Here is a 20,797-nt window from a genome sequence, read left to right on the forward strand (position 1 = left end):
CATTCACGGTGTCTATTACCTGGCTCCAACCCTCTATTTCTACTCGGTATTCCTAGAAACAGTCCAATATTTTCACACCTTGAAGTCTTTTCTATTAGCCTGGAAACAATTGATCCTCTCCTGTTTGTTTTTTTGAGAAGGATGGGGTGGGGGGAAGAGGGGGAGAGAGAAAGAATCTCAAGCAGGCTCCATGCCCGTTGTGGGGCCTGACTCAGGGCTCAATCTCACAACCCTGAGATCATGACCTGAGCTGAAATTGAGTCTGACCCTTAACTGACTGAGCCACCCAGGTGCCCCAATCCTCTTGTTTAAAAAACCTATGTTTTGGGGACACCTGGGTGGCTCAGTGGTTGAGCATCTGCCTTCGGCTCAGGGCATGGTCCCAGAGACCTGGGATCAAGTTCTGCATCGGACTTCCCTCGGGGAGCCTGCCTCTCCTGCCTATGTCTGCCTCTTTCTGTGTGCTTCTCATGAATAAATGAATAAAATCTTTAAAAAAATAAAAAAAGCCATGTTTTGGAGCACTTGCTGGCTCAGTTGGTGGAGGGTATGACTCTTGATCTCGGGGTCGTGAGTCCAAGCCCCACATTGGGCATTGAGTGCACTTAAATAAATAAGCCATGGTTATTTATTTATTTTTATTATTTTTCTAAAGATTTTATTTATTTATTCATGAGAGAAAGAGAGAAGCAGAGACACTGGCAGAGGGAGAAGCAGGCTCCACGTAGGGAGCCCGATGTGGGACTCGATCTTGGGATCCTGGGCCAAAGGCAGATGGGCCAAAGGCAGATACTAAACTGGTGAGCCACCCAGGCATCCCAAGCCATGTTTTTTTTTTTTTTTTAACTCAGATCAACTATTATCTCCTTTACTAGCCTTTCTCTTCAGATTCCCTTGGGTTCCTATAACCCTTTGCTTACACATCTACTTTTATTTCCTTTTTCCTTACATATTATAACATTATTTTCGTATATCTGCCCATGAATATAAACTTCTTAAAGGCAGTAAATCATCTTTGTGTACCTTATAACTCCTGGCTTAAATATTATGTTTTACGTATAGTAGATGCTTAATAAGTTTCACACTACTCAGCTGACTCTTGAATAGGGCTGTCCTCCCCACCCCCCCTTCAAAGCTGAGGTTGAAAGAAAGCTCCCTATGGGAACCCCAATGGACACTCAGCAGAATTCTAGATGCCAAGTTTATTGCAACTGTCAGATGTCACAGTATCATTTCCCCTTCTACAAAGCCTGGAGACTAGAGTCAGCAGTTGTGGAGTGTTGATGGGGAGCAAACTGGGATACTTGCAAAAGTGAAAGAAGGCACATTTAATAATAAAATGTACAAAACAGTGCTGTGTGCTCTAGCACTGGCCCTTGCCCTGAGTGCCGGCATGTGGTGTCTGAGTCTAGAATCCTCCTTTGGTTAGGGATTCCTGGGTCTCCCAACCGTCCCTAGTAACAGCTACAGTCCCCTGAGGACTTGACCTAACTGTCCAGAGGCAGTCAGGCCACATGTATTTGTTTGCATTCACTTCCATGAGTTACTGGGGCACGTTGTACAAATTAAACACAAGCATAAGAAATAAAATCCCCTCTTTGTTCAGGTGTGTGAAGTTTGGGGACCTCTCCTGCCTCACCTCTCATTTCTTCCATCTCTAGTGGTTTCTGTATCTCTCTTTTTTTTTTTTTTAATTTATTTATGATAGTCACACACACACACAGAGAGGCAGAGACATAGGCAGAGGGAGAAGCAGGCTCCATGCACCGGGAGCCTGATGTGGGATTCGATCCCGGGTCTCCAGGATCGCGCCCTGGGCCAAAGGCAGGCGCCAAACCACTGCGCCACCCAGGGATCCCTGTTTCTATATCTCTTGATATTTATCTCCTCTCCTGTTTGTAGTGGATGGAGATGGGGGGTTGGGGGGGATGGAACATCCTTCAGGCACTGAGCTTGGATTTAGCACTGGTTTTGGGTAGATCTGGAAGTGGGAGAAACCACCTGAGCCCCGCCTACTGGGGGAAGGTGAGAGATCTCCACTGGTGTTCAGTGTGATATGGGACATGGCTCCTGCCTGAGGCATAGACCCCTGGGCCGAAGCTGCGATATGTGGCCTTTACCCACTGTTTCTCCAAGGGCCACAGAAGAGGGTCTGGATGGGGGCCTGAGGGCAGAGAAGGGAGGAGGAGAGGAAAGGGCATTTCAGCTCTGAAGACACGGTTCCTGGGTCAGCATCAGAGAGGATGCAAAGGCACACCCAAAGCCAAGCAAGCCCTTGCACAGAAGGCTTCTACAGCTGCATCAGAACCTTTGGAAACAGGGCAGCCCTGGTGGCTCAGTGGTTTAGCGCCTGCCTTCAGCCTGGGGTGTGATCCTGGAGTCCCAGGATCGAGTACCATGTCAGGCTCCCTGCATGGAGCCTGCTTCTCCCTCTGCCTCTCTCTCTCTCTCTCTCTCTCTCTCTCTCTCTGTGTCTGTCATGAATGAGTAAATAAAATCTTTTTAAAAAAAAAAAAAAAGAACCTCTGGAAACATGACTAAGTGTTTCACACCCATTTTCTCTTTGCCTTTAGCAAGCTTCCTTTTGAATATGCTGGCTTGTCCCACCTGGGAGACAGCTGTGGGACGGGAAAACTGAATTTGGAGACAGAAAACCTGGATTATTAAACAAATCAGCTCACCTTCTGAGCCTCACTTTCTTCATCTGGAAAGTGGAAGCAATAACTTTCTTCACAGTATCCTAGAGAGGACTGGTTTAGAAATTTGATGTGAAATTACTTCATACAGGGAAGGTGCTCAACTAAAACATCTTATTGATTTAAGTTGTTCCTAGAGGACCAGGAGAGAGGGGTCTGAGTTTCATCCATCCTCGGCTTAGCATTTGAAAGAGAAAACAGGGAACCCCATGGCTTGGGTGATGATGATGGCTAGAATCACGAGACTGCCTATGAAGGTGCCCTCTGAGCTTTTGGAGGGGCAGACATACTCTGCATGAGGGCTTCCCTTTAAGTAGGAGCTTTGTGGTCCACATCTACCATCTCACTTGGGAGCCCCCACCTCACAATCTGACAACAAAGGCTTGGCCCAGCAATGAAGAAGGAGTTAGTACCTTGCTGGAGCCTCCGTTCTAGATCTGTATCCCTGGATCTGCCATCCCTGGAATCCAGTGGTCATCTGGCCCTGTGTGCTGGATGTCTCTGGCTTAGGAGCCACATCCCATCCTCAGCAGCCAGACAGTGTGACCTTGGGCAAGAGAGGGAGGAGGGCAAGTTCAGGGTTCAACACACTTGGAAGCATTGAGAAGGCAAGTCTTCCACTTGAATAATACCTTTCTACAACTTCAAGAAAAGTCCTCAAATGTCATAGCTGATTTGGAGGAGGCTCTGGACAGCATTCCTGGCCAAGATACAGAGACGACAGCTGAAGCCAAATGGAATGTGGTCATTGAGGTCACAGGCAGACAATAGACCCATCTTTCTAAACTACCCCCATCTCCAAAAGCAGAGTCACAGCGCTGCCTAACTACCTTCATCTGTGCTAAAGCCTCAAAACCCTCATGACCACCAGTACCCCCAAAACTACCATCCACATGTACCCAAACTGCCAAACCATCTGAATTAAATTGGAGGCTAGACCGTTATTCTAGGTGACATATTTCTTTTTTTTTTTAATAGATTTTATTTATTTATTCATGAGAGAGATAGAGAGAGAGAAAGAGAGAGGCAGAGACACAGGCAGAGGGAGAAGCAGGCTCCATGCAGGGAGCCCGATATGGGACTCGATCCTAGGTCTCCAGGATCAGGCCCTAGGCCGAAGGTGGTGCTAAACCACTAAGCCACCAGGGCTGCCCCAGGTGACATATTTCTGTTGAGAATGGTCGCTGGTCTCGAGTAGCTCACACTGCAGTGGGGAGAGGAGGTGGTCAAAGAGTCTGGGCATGCATGAAAGGAGCCCCATGTAGAAGCTCCTGTAAATGGGCCACTGGTGTGCTCACAAGAGAGGAAGATTGTGCACTGTGGGATTGGATCCCAGGGCCACCAAGTCTTCCTGTCAGTGAGTCCACATCACTCAATGGCTACTCACGACTCTGAGCAATTGGATAACACTTCTGCAGAAACCCGAAGAAAGGGACATCTGGTTGCCTTTAGGAGCTTGACATATTGTGGGAAAGATGGCGTAGACACAAAACGTAGACAACAAAACCAAGGAATCAATCCAGAATAAGGCAAGGACCACCACGGGAGACAGCTGACATGTTTTCAGGAAGTGGCGAGGGATTGGTGGGGTTGACTAGAGAAGATTTTGGAGGGGTGAAGTTTCTGAAAAAAAAAATGTTATGAGGAGGAAGAAACATGATTTGCTGGAGAGGGAAAGGCAACTTCTAACAAACAGGTAGCAGTTTTGTGGGAATGGCATCAGTAACAAATATTGTACAAGCATGGAACATTATCCACAGCCCTTCCATGGAGTGTTGTCTAATCCCCCCATTGTCCCCAGTCCTAGGCAATCACTGATTTCCTTTCCATCTCCCTAGATTGGTCTATGCTGGACATTTCACATTAATGGAATCATGCAATATGTTCTTTGTGTCTTGCTTCTTTCACTTAGCATAATGTTTTCATGTTTGTCCATGTTACAGGATATATTAGTACTTCATTCTATTTTGTTGCCAAATAATATTCCACTGTATGATTATACCCCATTTTATTTATCCATTCATCAGTTGATAGACATTTGAGTTGCTTCCACTTTTTGGACTTGATGAATAATGCCACTATAAACATATGTGCACAAGTTTTTGTGTGAACACACATTCTCATTTCTTTTCAGTATATACCTAGGAGTGGAATTGCTGGGCCATATGTTAACTCTATAATTAATTAGTTGAGGAACTGCTTCCAAAGGAGCTGCACCATTTTACATTCTCTATGGGATATCTTACCCTCCAGCTGCTAATTGGATTTGACCAGTGGGAGGCACTGACAGAGATCAGAGAGTGAAGGAAAGTAAAGGTTGGGTATTTATCCCCATAGAATTGCCATAAACCAGCTGCATCTGGCTAGCAAAGGCCTGAGCTCTTGCCAGTGACCCTCTCCACCCAGCTAGGGGCTCCAGGTTCTTCCAACATCTCTATCCTTTTACATTAAAAAAAAAAAGTAGTAAAATATACATAACACAAAATTTTCCATTTTAACTATTCTTATGTGTACGGTTCAGTGGCATTACGTACATTCACACTGTTGTCAACCACCACCAGCAAGCATCTCCAAAATTTTCCCATCTGTCCAAACTGAAACTCTACCCATTAAACAATGTTCCTTGACTTTTTTGAGTGGTAAAAGCTCACCACTGTGGCTAGGCTTGAGCACTGCACTATGCTTTGTGGTTCCCCTAACCCCTGCCCACACACCTTTGTAAACTATCTCTTTATTAGACTATCCTTAATTTACTCAACTTGAGTGCACCATCTACCTCCTGCTGGCACTGGTAAGGGTATAGAGTTCTATGGGGCAGATGGTTTTTTCAATTGTACGAATGCAAAAACTGAGGCAAGTGGAGGCTGAATCACTTGCCTGGGGTCACTCACCCAGTAAGAGAAGAGCTAGGATCTAGACCCAGCAGTCTGGCTTGAGGACAAATGAAACTTTAAAAGCAAAGACTACAGAGCTTGACTATGGACAAACAAATGGAGACCCCAGGCAAGAGAGGAGTCCAAACCTGACCTGAGCTTGGAGCTAGGTGGAGGACGGTGACTGGATGCTGGGGAGGCCTCCACGGAGGCTGCTTAGTGCCTGGACAGAGAAGGGCAGGAAGTGTGAATTCCAGTTTCATATCCTGAGCTGGAGTAGCATATCCTGAGGGCAGACGACACCACTCCAGGGGCTGCCCCCTATCCCTTGCTGAGCCCACCCATGTAGTCCTCTGAGAGTCCTAGGCAGAGGCTGAAAGGAGCCTGACTAACACTGAGCTCCATGGGCCAGAGGTGAGGCTGCTGTGGGAGAGAAGGTATCCCAACCTGTCCCAGGCTGAGCAGCAGGACCTCATTGTGACTGGCACGGCCGAATGGATTTACTCCATTGGGAAAGACTCCCGGAACTTGTGTCCCTCTGTGATGCTGCCTGAGAATGCTGACATATAAGTGGAGGTCAGGCAGGGTGGGTGAGGAGAGTGGCCGGAGGAGGCTAAGGAGAAGGCTGGATTCCACTGGAAACCCTGGGACCAGGAATCTGAGGGGTATGGGGAGGCCCAAATGTTGCCTCTGCTCAGCAGGCTGGCTTTACTCACTTTCCTGCCCTGGAAACTTGGCACCTTCTACTGGAAAGGGAGCTTCCTCCTGGCTCCTTCCCCTTCCCATCCGAGAACCCATGGCAGCTAAGCTTTCAGCTATACCCAGAGACACTGCTCTAGGTGGGAATTCGGTCCTCTACTGGAGGTCCTGAAGGGGTAGGCAGATGAGCCTCCCTCTCTCAGCCCAGGGACACTAGAAGGAAGGAACTGGGCTCAGACACGTGGGGGTGAATCCTGGTCCTGCCACTCACTAGCTCTGTGGCCTTGAGCTTCCTTCAGTTCCGCATCTGTTAAATGCAGGAATGTTGGAGGGATTGCAAAAAATTGAAGGTAAAGACTGTGCAGAGGGGCACCTGGGTGGCTGGTGGTTGATTGTCTGCCTTCGACTCAGGGTGTGATCCCAGGGTCCTGGGATCGAGTCCTGAATCAGCCACCACAGGGAGCCTGCTTCTTCCTTTGCCTATGTCTCTGCCTCTCTCTCTGTGTCTCTCATGAATAAATAAATAAAATCTTTAAAAAAACAAAAAGACTGTGCAGAGCCTATCTCTGCCCACAAGAGGATTCTGAGGGAGAAGCCTGCTGCCCTTGAATGTGACACTACCAGAAAAACTAACAGAACCATGCCTAGGGGAGCACTGTGTGTGTGGATGGAAGGGGTTTTCTGAAAAGCCATTTGTGATGGGAGATGGGGGAAATGGGGACACCCAAGTACCAATGGTTACACTAAGCCACCTTCTAGGGCCAGTGGATCTCAGCAGTTGGAGGGCTTCTGTTGTGTTGCATGGGGTTTGAAGTCCAAGTCAGAGATGAATGGCTGCTGAGAACCCTGGGTACCAGGAGACTCTTCCCTTCCCCATGACAACAGTCAGCTCTCAATCAATGTTGACTAAATATTTTTTAGTATTAAGTTTTGGTTGAGGATACTAGATGACTGGTCCCCAGGCTCCTCATGCAGTGAGAAGAACACTGCACTGGGAGTTGACAAACCTGGGTTTTCAGTCCTTGTCTTTTGCTTTCTTTTTTGGCCTCCATTTTCTTCTTCTTCTCCTTCTTTTAGGATTTATTTATTTATTTGAGGGGGGAAGGGGCAGAGGGAGAGGGAGAAGGAGAATCTCAAGCAGACTCCCGCTGAGCACAGAGCCTGAAGCAGGGCTCGATCCCAAGACTCTAGGATCATGACCTGAGCTGAAACCAAGAGTCAAATGCCTGACTGAGCCACCCAGGCACGCTGACACATTTCTTCTTACCAATGCTATCCTTTACACGTTGTTGTTACTGTTATTCTTATTTTACAGACAGGGAAACCAGGTTAGAGAGCTCAGGTAAGGGCCCCAAACCCACAGTAACTAACTGACTTATCTGAGTTTCAAATTCTTCTCCCTCTGATTCCAAAGTTTTAGCTCTTTCTACCACATTCCCTGACATTCTGATTACTCCAAAAATGTTCTCTATTGAAGTCAATGAGCCGACTGTTGAATGGAGATGTTTTGCTGCCCATTGGTCTGCCAGACTGGCTGATACTGAACTATCCTTGGCAATAACTGTCCAGTAAGTTGTCATAGGTTTGACAAATGTTTACTAGAATATGAGTACAAGACCATAAACCATGTCATTAGCTTCTCTTGCTGTTGGCATGGCAAGAGGCCCTGAGCCCTGATGGTCTAAAAGCTGTGTCAAATTAGGTCAAGTTAAAAAGGAGGGAATCTGGGGCATCTGGGTGGCTCAGTTGAGCATCCAACTCTTGATTTTGGTTCAGGTCATGATCTCAGGGGCCTGGGATCAAGCCCTGTGCCAGGCTCCACACTCTGCAGAGACTCTGCTTGAGGATTCTCTCCCTCCTCTCCTTCTGCCCCTTTCCCTGCTCTTTCTCTCTCTAAAATAAATAAATAAATCTTAAAAAAAAGAAAAGAGGAGAGAACCAGAGTTCAGTTCTGTTTTATACCAATTGGGATCAGAAATTTCCTTATTAAGAGCCCATTTCTACCAATTTGATTCTAGGAATTATTCTGTGTAAGAGCTCCAGAGGCCCATTAATAACCTGGAGTCATTAATAGCCTGAGCTATTGCAACTTGTGTGGGAAATGTTTCCTGAAAGAGGAATTCAAAGCTTGCCAGCAGATCAGTAAATGTTACAGGTATTTCCAAAGCTATCCTCAATCATTCCATCAAGTTGAGCGATAGCAAAAACAGCAATGATCTCTAATACAGTGATGGCACTTCAAGCCTGTCTTCTCATTCTATTTGATTGTGAGCTCCAAATTGCAATTTCCTGGGAGGAGGCTGGCATAGAGTCATCCAGCAGCCAGATGGCTCTGTAATTTGGGAGACAGGGAGGGTGGGCCTTTTCGTATACTGGATAAGCTGTCCTCTGAGGCTATTCTATGGACTAAGATCAGTCAGGCACTCTGTAAGGAATCTGGAATGTCACCCAGAACAGGAAATAAATAATTCTGGAGGGAAAAGAGCATTTTTCCAAGGCCCTCTGCAACTGAAGATGATTATTAATAGATTGCAGAGATTCCTTCACCCTGGTAGGGGAAATCTCCCAGAACCATAATTAGGAAATGGATAGCTCAGTCAGACAGCAGCAAAAGCATGTGTCCCCCAGCCCCTCCACTTAAAGCCATGGAGTGACCACCCTCGCTAGGTGACCCTTGATCCAGATGGCTGGGATCACATTTTTCCTTAAGCCTGCAGAGTGCAACTAAAAAAAAAGAAAAGGCACATCTGGCTGGCTCAGTTGGTAGAGCATGCAATTCTTGATCTCAGGGTTGTGGGTTCGAGACCCATAAACTTTTTTTTTTTTTTTAATTTATGATAGTCACAGAGAGAGAGAGAGAGAGAGAGGCAGAGACACAGGCAGAGGGAGAAACAGGCTCCATGCACCGGGAGCCCGATGTGGGATTCGATCCCGGGTCTCCAGGATCGCGCCCTGGGCCAAAGGCAGGCGCCAAACTGCTGCGCCACCCTGGGATCCCACTTTTTTAAAAAGAAGAAAGAAAGAAAGAAAGAAAGAAAGAAAGAAAGAAAGAAAGAAAGAAAGAAAGAAAGAAAGAAAGAGAAAGAAAGAAAGAAAGAAAGAAAGAGAGAGAAAGAAAAGAAAGAAAAGAAAGAAAGAAAGAAAGAAAGAAAGAAAGAAAGAAAGAAAGAAAGAAAGAAAGAAAGAAAGAAAAGTGCCTTCTGAAAGTATTTACATCAGCTAAATTTCTGCATTCTTTATTTGCTTCTGTTTAGGATGTACGCTTCAAACTCTCCAAGTTTTTTCGTTTTGTATTTTTTTTAAAAGATTTTATTTATTTATTATTTGAGAAAGAGAGAGATCACAAGCAGGGAGGAGGAGTAGAGGGATTAGCAGACTCCTCACTGACCAGGGAGTCCAATGGTTTGATGGTTTGCTTCGCTTAACCAACTGAGCCACCAAGGCACCCTTTTTTTTTTTTTTTTTTTAAGATCTTATGTTTTATTTGAGAGACAGAGAGTGCAGGAGTGAGAGAGCACTAGCAGGAGAAGGGGCAGAGGGAGAGGAGGAAGCAGGCTCCCCCTTGGGCAGGAAGCCTTATGCAGGCTCCATCCAGGGACTCCAGGATAATGATCGGAGTCGAAGGCAGACATTTAACCCACTAAGCCACCCAGGCGCCCCTTTGTATTCAATTTCAAGACACCTTTGTCAAAGTCAAGAATCCTGCTGCCAGTCCTCTGGTTCCCATAGGAGAGATTGATGAATTCTCTGGTATTTGTTAAATGAGCTGCAAGGTACGAAGCCTTCCTCAGAACCCCTGGAGGTGAGTGTCCCAGGTCCTGGGTGGATAACCGACCCCATCCTGGTTCCACTTTGACCTTCTTGTTAGCCCAGGGCCAGAGGGTGAGGAGCCCTCTTGTAGGGGCCTTTGGCTTCTTTGGGCTCCCACCTAATCAGGCTGATTGTCTTCCCACTCACTCACTTCTCTTTGAGGTTAGTGTGAGGGCTAGGGCTGTGTAGATTTCATGTTCTCTCCCTTATCCTAAAGAGGGTTAGGGTTGGGGCTAGGGCTGGTTAGGGTTCATGTCTCCTCTCCCCACTCTGAAAGAGGGAAGCTTTTTGTCTCCTCCCCTTCTCTCTGCCTCTTCACGCAGTCTTTCTCTGTCATTCCATTTCTCGTCCACTTACCACCACCACTCCCCCTCTCCCTACAATAAAGTTGTCCTGCACAGAACCTGGTCCTCTTCAGTCATACCCAACAGCTGCTGGCCTTCTCCACAAGTGGCAGTAGCTGTGTCTCTAGACCTGGGCTGGGAGTCTTCAGGATAAAGGTGGGTGGCCCCTAGCCAGGACAGCGTGATGCTCAGCGACTTCACTGATGTGAGCCTGGACAAAAGGAACCCAGGGAGAGCTGGCTGCTAAACCTTTCAGTGGCCTCTCTCTGGGCCACTCTCAGCCCTGGCCACTCTCCTGGGCCACTCTCACCAGCACACTGGGTGTTCTCAGAGCTCACTTTAGCCTACTGTCAGAGCTAGATGCTGGGTCAGCTGAGGCTCCTGGAGCCACACCAGCTTCTCTCTGCAGGGCACCATCATTTTGCCCAATCTAGCCTCTGTGCTCCTTGATCCTGAGTGTTGGGAGACCTCTCGACAATTCAACCCAGGCCTCTTTTTGGACATGGATGGAAACTTCCTGGTCAATGAGGCTTTCCTGCCATTCTCTGCAGATACTGGGCAAAGCATTGGGTTATGGGTGGTAGGTAGAGGGTGTGATGGGACAGGCACAGAGACAGCTACCACCATCTAACCTTTCTCTTTGCTTCTGGGGCATCAAGTGGGCCCAGGGGACCAGCTGGCTCTGATGGAACTCTTCTTGATGTTTGCCAACCCCTTCATGAACTTTTGGTTCCAACTGCCGGAAGGGAGCCTAGGGTGAGACCTACAATACATTTGGGGCACTTTGTAGCCCCAGCCCCAGAAGATCTGTGCAGTGCCCCCATCTGAGTCGCCCCAGCCTGGGCGATGGGGGGGGGGCATGTGGGAGGATCTGTAGCCAGCAGGGGATCTGGAGACCTGTCCCCCACAAAGTCCATCCTCAGTCTCTCTCAGCTTCAGCAAAGTTGTAGAAGAACAGGGTTCCCCAGCTCAGCTTTTCATGTGTCCCCCTCATACAGGCTCTCTGGAGTGACATTAGACAGGAGACTTAATAAGGATTCTCCAACAGTAGCTCAGTTTCAGTAGTTTAGTTCTTAGGTTAGTTATGCTTTGGGAGGAAAGGATTTTACAAAGTTATTTAAGATTTGGCATTGAATTATTTCACAAGATTAATCTGGGGAGTCAAACCTCATGCGATGGCAGCTAAATAGGTTGAGAGGGAAAGCCATTTGAGAAAAACTGCCAATATAATACAGTGTGCAAATAATATTGATGCTGGTGCCTAATGAGTAAGTTCCAAACGGGGCGGTTTATTTTCTACCCTCTCCTGCCCTCTCCTGACCAAAGGGAAGAAGTTCAGGCCGCTCCAGACAGCGCAGGAAAGCTCTTTCCCAGTCTGTTATCCCACAAAACTAGCAGCTAATAGGACTGTTCTCTCTCTCTTTTCTTTTAATATTTTATTTACTTATTCACGAGAGGGGGGTGGGCCGAGACACAGGCTCCATGCGGGGAGCCTGACGTGGGACTTGATCCGGGGCCTCCAGGATTACACCGTGGGCTGAAAGTGGCGCTAAACCGCTGAGCCACCCAGGCTGCCCACAATAGGACTGTTCTCAACAAATTATCTACCAAGCACTCCCTTTACTTCTCCCTTAGCTCCCGCCAAGGTCCCCAAGTTTTGAAACAGTATGTTTCCAGACAAGCCTTGTTTATTTTAAAAAGATTGAGTTAGGGGTGCTTGGGTGGCTCAGTCGGTTGAGCATCTGCCTTGGGCTCAGCTCATGATCTCAGGTCCTGGGATAGAGCCCTGTGTCAGTCAGGCTCCCTGCTCAGTGAGAAGTCTGCTTCTCCCTCTGCCTCTACCTCTTCCCCCGCTTGTGCTCTCTCTCTCTCAAATGAATGAATAAAAATCTTTTAAAAAAAGATTGACTTATATGAAGTCAAAATCAAAAGGATACCACTGTACATCTTTTAGAATTGCTAAAAACAAAACCCTGACAATCCCAAGCACTGGAAAGAGTACAGAGCAAACCCTATGAATGGTACAACCACAATGGAAAACAGTTTGGCAATCTCTTGTAAAATTAAACACTTCAACCCAGCCATCCCACTCCTGGACATTTACCCCCCAAAAATGAAAACAGATGTTAGCACCAAGACATACTATATGATTCTATTTGTATGGTATTCTTGAAGAGACAAAACTACAGGAATGTAAAGCAGATGAGTGGTTCCTGGGGTCTGGGAATAGGGTTATATAGGTTGACTATAAAGGGGATAGGACAGCCCCAGTGGCTCAGCGGTTTAGCGCCGCCTTCAGCCCGGGGTGTGATCCTCGAGACCCGGGATCGAGTCCCACGTTGGGCTCCCTGCGTGGAGCCTGCTTCTCCCTCTGCCTGTGTCTCATGAATAAGAAAAATCTTTAAAAAAAAAAAAAGGAGGGGGACATGAAAGAAATTTCTAGGGTGATGGAAATGTTCTGTATTTTTTTTTAAGTTTTTATTTATTTCTGATAGTCACACACAGAGAGAGAGAGAGAGAGGCAGAGACAGAAGCAGGCTCCATGCACCGGGAGCCCGACGTGGGATTCGATCCCGGGTCTCCAGGATCGCGCCCTGGGCCAAAAGCACACGCCAAACCGCTGCGCCACCCAGGGATCCCAGAAATGTTCTGTATTATAACTGGTGATGGCTATACAACTGGATATGTTTGTCAACATGGAACTGGGCACCTGGGTGGCTCAGTGGTTGAGCGTCTGCCTTCGGCTCGGGGCGTAATCCTGGGGTCCCCGGATCGAGTTCCACATTGGGCTCCCTGGAGGGAGCTTGCTTCTCCTTCTGCCTATGTCTCTGCCTCTGTGTGTGTGTGTCTCTCATGAATAAATAAATGAGATCTTTTTTAAAAATCATGGAACTATACATCTAAAAGGGTGAATTTTATTTTATATAAATCATATCTCAATAAATCTGACTTCTAAGAAAGGCATGTCTTTTTTTTTATATTTTGTTTTTTTAAAGTAGACTCTGGACCCAACTCAAACTCACAGGGCTCAAACTTACAACCCCAAGATCCAGAGTCACATGCTCTACCAACGGAGCCAGCCAGGCGCCCCTAAGAAGGCATGTCTTACTATTCTCCTTTGAGTTATTTAAAAGATGCACGTTGGGCTCCCTGCAGGGAGCCTGCTTCTCCCTCTGCCTATGTCTCTGCCTCTCATTCTGCGTCTCTCATGAATAAATAAATAAAATTTAAAAAATAAAATAAAATATGCACATGTGAGTGCACCAACATTTCAGTTAGTAGCATCTCAATCATTGCTGCTGCGCTGAGCTAGGAGAATCCCCATCAGAATTAAGGAAACTTGATGTACTAATTAACCTCTGGCATTTCTGCAGGCAAGCCTAGCCATTCCTCTAGACTTCATGAAATCCTGAAATTCTCTCACAGCAACTCATTTGCTGTGTGGAACCACACCTATAACCTGGAGAGTCCAGACTGGGATCCACTGAGCAACTTGGGTCCCAGAAAGCAGCAGAAAGACTGGGGTTTTGTTGCCTGGGAGAGTCTCTCCCACCCCCTCCCCAAGGCTGGCACCTGTTTGTGGCCCAGGTAGGCCATAGGGTGGAGAAAACACAGCAGCCTTAATCCAACTGCTTTTTGCCTCCCTCCTAACGCTTCTCTTTAGGAGAAGTTCTCCCCCTGTTAGAGTCTCGCTGGTATAGTGAGAAATATATTTGGGTTTTTTGCCTAGCACAAACCCTTGGAATTATCCTAAGTGACAAGGGTGTCTTTTGTCATTCAGAAGAAGCCCTTTTGAGTTTACTCTAATGAGGTGATCTGGACAAAGTCAGAATGGGGCTGATCACCAGAAAGACCAAGAGTTTAAAGGATTGGAATTTTCAGCCCTACCTACCGGGCCTCTGGGAAGGGGGAAAGGAGGCTGTAGATTTGCTCTGTAAATACTTAAACTATGAGATTTGATGAGTTTCCAAGTTAGTGAATACATCCATTTGTTGGGAGGATGGCACACCCCAGTTCCATAAGGACAGATGTTCCTATTCAGGAGACCCTTCCAGGTTTCACCTTGTGTACCTCTTTATCTGACTTTTTGTCTGTATCCTTTATAACATCTTGTATAATAAACTGGGAAATGTAAGTAAATATTTCTCTAGAAGTTCTGTGAGCCACTCTAGCAGATTAATTGAACTCACCTAGAGAGTTGTGGAAACCTCTGATCTCTAGCCAGTGGGTCAGAAGCACAGGTAATGACCTGAACTTGTAACTGACATCTCAAGTGGGGGCATGGGGACAGTCTTGGGGGATTGAGCTCTTAACCTGTGGAATCTCACACTATCTACAGGTAGAAAGTTTCAGAACTGAGTTGATTCCTTGGTGGTTTTGAAAAATACACCTCAGAGCTTCTATCTGGAGCTTGCAACACCCTCTAACATCTACCCCTGCCATCTTCCAGTCTCCTATCATCCTGCCTGGCTTCCTGCATGTTACTCCATTCAAAGGCCAACTCCTCCAGGAAACTTTCCCTCATATGGGCTTGGACTTCGGTTGAAATCCCAGTATTGCTCTTAATAGCTCAACTTTTATGTGCCTTGGTGTCCTCATCTGTCCAATGGGATGCCAATAGGAATTTTTCCCTTAGGATTGTTGTGTGGAAGGCTCAGCACAGAACCTGGCATATGATAAGTGCTCCATACATGTTGGTGGGAATCTCTTTCTCCCATACAACCATATAAGCACTTCGTACCTTTGTTTATGGCCATAAAATAGAAATGATGATGATGAGAGGAAGCCTTCACCTGTGGATGGGCTTCTATGTTAGTTTCTAATTATTACCTCATAATAATAGGATGATAGCTACTATGCATTGAGTATTAACCATGAGCAACTGGGTATTTGATACAAAGTCATTTAATTTTCAAAGTGACAAGGTAGATATTATTATCCCAATTTACAGGAATCAGAGTCAAAGTGTCAGAGTATCTGTAAGCCTCCAGCTGGCCCATGGCATTGACACTGTGGGAACTGGAGAAAAAGGGGAACCCATGCAAAAATAATGCTCATGCTGCTTGTTTGTGCTGTGGGTAAGTCTTTTGTCTTTGACTCAGAATCTCCTGTTTACTGCCAGCAACCAAACTCATTAGCTTCTCAATAGGGTAAAATTAAATTCCAGACTTGACACCTATGTCCTAGGCAAAGTGAATTTATTTTAGTTTCTCGAATAAGTCATGCCCTGAAAGACATCACAAATACTATTCTTTCTGCCTAGAACATTTCAGCCCTTCTCTTCTTTTGGTCACCCCCACCAGTTTCTGTAGGAAGCCTTCTCCCCTGCCTCCTGCTCCCCATCTGTCAATTGTAGTATTTTCCCCTCTTTTAAGCTCCCACAGAGCCTTCCGTTTCCTGGCTCAAGCACTTCTCACAATGTGTTGTAATTGCCTGTTTATTTACTTGCCCCCCTCCCTCAGTAAAGCAGGATCTCTGTGAGGTCAGAGACACTGTCATCCAAAATACGCCCTTGGGACCCTTGGGACGGCTAGGTGGCTCAGGGGTTGAGCATCTGCCTTTGGCTCAGAGATTCTGGGGATTCTGGGATCGAATCTTTCTCTCTCCGTGTCTCTCATGAATAAAAAAATCTTAAAAAAAATACACTCTAATACATTGCCTGGTATACAAAAAGTGCTTCATAAATATTTATCTGATGAATACAGTACAATTAGAGTGATACGCATAAAGTGGTAGTAAAAAAAAAGCATAAATGGAGGTCATTTAAATAAGAGTGGAGGTCTGGGAAAGGCCTTTAAAGAAACCAGAATATGTCACCCCAAAGTATGCCTCTTTGACATAAAAATTATTTTGAGTTGAAGGCAATTAAGAAGCAGTAAATCCTAAAAGCAGGAAATGTCTCCTTTCCTAAAGACTCTTAACAACCCAAAGACCAGAGGCCAGGCACCAGAGGATCTGCAAACAAACCTCATTAAATTAATCCTTTTCTTTCTCATTAAGGAAGATAAGGACTACCTTGCTCTAGTTGGACTACCCCTAACCTGAACCTCACTGTCAATTCTTCACAAATTATTGTTTCTTTGCCTAACAGATATAAAACCTTCCTGTTCTGGTCTTTTCTTCAGATCTTTGTTCTCTGGCCTTTCCACGTAAGTGTAAAAATAGAATAAAATTTGTATGCTTTATTAGGAGGCCTGGGTGGCTCCATCAGTCCAGCATCTGACTCTCGATTTTGGCTCAGGTCATGATCCCAGGGTCACATGATGGAGGCCCACATTGGGCTCTGTACTCAGTGGGGCACCTGCTGGAGATCCTTCTCTCCCTCTGCCCCTCCCCTGCTCTCTCTCTTTCAACTAACTTAAACAACTATGTGTATGCTTTTTCTCCTGTAAATCTTTGTCAGTATGATTCTCAGACCTAGCTAGAAGCCCCCAAGACAGTTGAGGAAGACTTTCTCCTCCCCTACAGCCTCCTGGAAGAGAGGACAATTGAGGTTGGTCTGAAGGACAAGTCGGTTTGGTAGGTTCAGTAGGGAGAGAAGACAAGGGCGTTTCAGACGGTGAGAATGGTTAACGTGAACATGGAAAAAGCAGGTGCCTTTAAGAAAACGGCCTATCTGGGCGGCCTGCGTGGTTCAGCGGTTTAGCGCCGCCTTCAGCCCAGGGTGTGATCCTGGAGACCTGGGCTGTCCCAGAGTCCCACATCGAGTCCCACGTCGGGCTCCCCGCATGGAGCCTGCTTCTCCCTCTGCCTGTGTCTCTGCCTCTCTCTCTCTCTCTCTGTCTCTCGTGAATAAATAAATAAAATCTTAAAAAAAAAAAAACAAAAAAACCGGCCTATCCTGCAGAGCTGGCTGCAGCCGGGGTCAGAGGGTGGGTTGGAGTGACAGGAAACAAGGCTGCCTGCCAGGTAGGTAGGTGAGGGCTCAATCATGACGTTTGTATTTCATCTAGAATACAGATTTTCATTTCAGATTTAGACTTTTGGTTAAAGATCAGACTTTTTGTAAAGATACATTTACACCCTCTTCAATGTCTCATACCCTGAAGTGGCGAGGGGCACCTGGGCGGCTCAGTCTGTTAAAGCCCGTGGCAGTCCTGATTTAGGCTCAGGTCAGGATCCCAGGGTCCAGAAATCCAGGCCCAGGGAGGGGCTCTCTCTCTCTCCTTCTGCCCCCCTCCCCCCGCCATCCCCCACCGCAGGAAAAAAAAAAAAAAGAAATAATGTAGGAACACGTGGGTTGCAATGATGGTTTCTTCACTCATTCCCTTCTGAGCCTCTGTAAGCCAGGGGTGACCGTATCCGCCTCAAGTGTTTGGCGGAGATTAAGCGCAGTAACCTGGGTAGCGGGCCTGATAGGCGGCCTTATTCGGTAAACGCTGGCTTGCCCTTGTCTCTTCCTCCCGACCACTCGGCCGCGCTGCCCCACGTGCGCGCCCGGCCCCGCGGGGAGCTCGCCCCCCCGCCCCCCAGGCCTCGCGAGCTTCCGGCCTCCGCCGAGCCCGGCGTGGCGGCGCTCTAGGCTGCACACTCCGGCGCTCTATGGTTTTTTCCTCCGCCCCGGAAGTGGTTCCGCCGCAAGAGTTGGTAAGGTCGGGCCATGGTGGGGCAGAGGTTGGGAAGATGGCGTGGCGTGGCTGGGCGCAGAGAGGCTGGGGCTGCGGCCCGGCGTGGGCTCAGCCGGCGGGCGGTCGCGGCTGCGAGGAGCTCACTGCGGCCCTGGCCCCGCCGCGACTGCTCGGACGCAGGTAATGACCGGGCTTCTTTCCCCTAAGACCCTCAGCTCCGGCCGAGCATCCTCGGGGGCGCAGGCCGCGCGGGCCTGCGGGGCTGCCTTCGCTCACCCCCGTCGTCACCCCTCCCTTCCTCTCTCCATGCATCCCGCTTTGCCCTCTCGCCAGCCCTCGCATCTCGCCGTGCCAGCGTGCGCCGAGCCGGGGTGCCCGTGACCGACCGCGGCGCCGCTTCCCGTGAGCCCGCGCCGTCTGCCCCTCTCCCAACGGGAAGGACGTGAGGAGAAGGGAGCTTAGTCTCTGAGGGCTAATTGCGTGCCACGCCTCATAATCCCGCGAAGAAGGTATTAGACCCACTTTTTTTTTTTTTTTAAGTAAAGCCGTTACACAGATGGGAGAATAGCAGAACTGACTCTATCCGTCTTTATAAGCCTGTGTTCTACAAGTTACTTTTTTAAAAAAATATTTTACTTATTTATTCATGAGACACACACACACACACACACACACAGGCAGAGGCAGAGGCAGAGGGAGAAGCAGGCTCCATGCAGGGAGCCCGACGCGGGACTCATCCAGGGTCTCCAGGGTCACGCCCTGGGCCACCCGGGCTGCCCTACGAGCTAACTTTACCGTTTAGAGAACTAAGGGAAGACGGAGTCCATGGGCATTTGCTTTGCCTTCTGCTAAGTCTTAGGAGAGGCTTCTCTGTTGGAGAATGGAGACCATGGAATATTTGGTTTCCAGATGACTTGGAAAGAAAACTACAATATTGGTTTACCCAAGTAGAAGCTGCATGAAGAGTATACTCAATATTTGCTGCTTTTTTTTTTGTTGTTGTTGATTCAATTCTGAATTAAGAGAAGAAAAAAAGAAATCGGCTGTCCGAGATTTTGATGTGGTTTGATTCGAAATTTGTTCCAGTTGTTTAATCTCAAGTTCGAACCTTCCCAGTCCCTGAGTTGGTTCCAGATGCCTGGAATCCCATCTGATTGATGGTAGAGCAAGTTTAGGTAGAGTGTTGAACAGAGTGGTCAGCCAGTGGCAAGTGGAGGCTCATACGTGGTGGAGTTTTTGCCTGATTTTAAGAATCACCTGGAATGTTTGTAGATTTTTCCCAGGCCCCATCCCAGTTCTATCAACTCAGAAATTGTGGGGTTGAGGGAGTGGAAAAACCTGTACTTCTTGGCAAGCACTCCCAAATGAATTAGGGATTTGTGAAAACTTGCATACATTGTAGCTTAACCTCGTGACACATCTTAACATTGGAACTTCAGGCGCTAACCTTAAACTCCTGGGGAGATGGAGAATCCCATCTGGAGGTTAGGTGGAGATTTCAGTGGTCCAGATTCCATAATTTCTTCCAAATCCTGTGAAAATTGCATGGTTTGGGGGTGGGGGGAGCAAAAATGAATATCACTATTAGGAAGCAACAGGTGTGTTAATATTAAAAATAAGTATTAAGGGAAAGCAAAGGAAAAATACCTTGACTAATGAAGAGCTTCTGGTAAAAATTGGAAACCATTTGAAAAAAACAAATGAAAGTGTGATGTGGAAGGTTAGCATCTATTTTTTTTAAGTTTGCCTTTTATTTGCAAAGTTTGAAAATGACATTTTTTATGGTTGTATAGAAAAATGTGCATTACAAGAGAATGTAGGTAAGCCTGAAATAGATATGGCGGCTCAACTCTGGAAATAAGCACTTAAATAGGAAGAAGGAGTTACCTTCTATGTAACTTTATTTGCTCTGTTTTGACTTCCTGTGGTTCTAATATTAGTATATAGACTATAGTTAGAGGTAAGGTTAAAAAGCAGAGTTCTGGGCCCAATCCTTGTCATTCTGATGTGATAGACCTGAAGCATGGCTGGAAATTTGCAGTACAAGTAATGATAGAAGAGTTCTGTAAACTATGGAAGGCCCAATGCAGCCCATCTGGTAAAAATGATTTTTATGTTTTTAAAGGGTTGCAAAGCAAAACAATATGTGACAAATGTGTTCTTCATAAAAACTACAATATTTGCTATCTGTCCCTTTGCAGAAAAAAGAAAATCTTAGGGTCTTCAGAAGCTTTACCATTATCAAATTTCTGGCAGCACTTCTAAGAAATGGTTTAGGCTTGAAAGAAGCCTGCACAATTTCAGTTGTATGGAACTATCCAAGAGAGTAGTTGGTTGTTCAGCTACTTTCTCTATTTAATTTATCATCTATTGACTCAAGATGGGCTTTAAGAGAATAATTTTGTCATGAAAGTTTTTATGTAGAATTCCTCCTCCCCTAAATACGTTTAATTTCTTTTTAAGTGTAATGAATCTATTGCTTGTATGCTTAGACACATGTTGTCTTCATTTGAACATTAGGCCATTTCTACTCAATGTATTCATTAAAATCTGTAGTAACAGACATTAGTGCTGACTTGTACATATATCTAAGTTGCATTGTTAAAAACAGTTCACAAGACTGTTTTCACTCATTAAGCCAACTAATTCATAGATACGACTTTTCCTATTTATTTGTTTATGTATTTTTTAAAAGATTTTATTTATTCATGTGAGACAGAGCGAGAGAGAGGCAGAGACATAAGCAGAGAGAGAAGCAGGCTCCAGGCAGGGAGCCCGATGTGGGACTCGATCCCGGGATTCCAGGA

General features: G+C 46.5%; 1 protein-coding gene across 1 annotated transcript in view; it reads left to right on the forward strand.

Moving 5' to 3' along the window:
* The first annotated feature begins 18,006 nt into the window (after positions 1-18,006).
* PARL (presenilin associated rhomboid like) overlaps positions 18,007-20,797 on the forward strand; it is a 47,330-nt gene continuing 44,539 nt past the window's right edge. The window contains exon 1 of the mRNA XM_041731608.1: positions 18,007-18,170. Coding sequence (XP_041587542.1) covers positions 18,046-18,170 — 125 coding nt within the window. The 5' untranslated portion in view covers positions 18,007-18,045. The remainder of the gene's footprint in view (positions 18,171-20,797) is intronic.

The sequence above is a fragment of the Vulpes lagopus genome, chromosome 17, assembly GCF_018345385.1.
Source record: "Vulpes lagopus strain Blue_001 chromosome 17, ASM1834538v1, whole genome shotgun sequence".
Taxonomy (NCBI): domain Eukaryota; kingdom Metazoa; phylum Chordata; class Mammalia; order Carnivora; family Canidae; genus Vulpes; species Vulpes lagopus.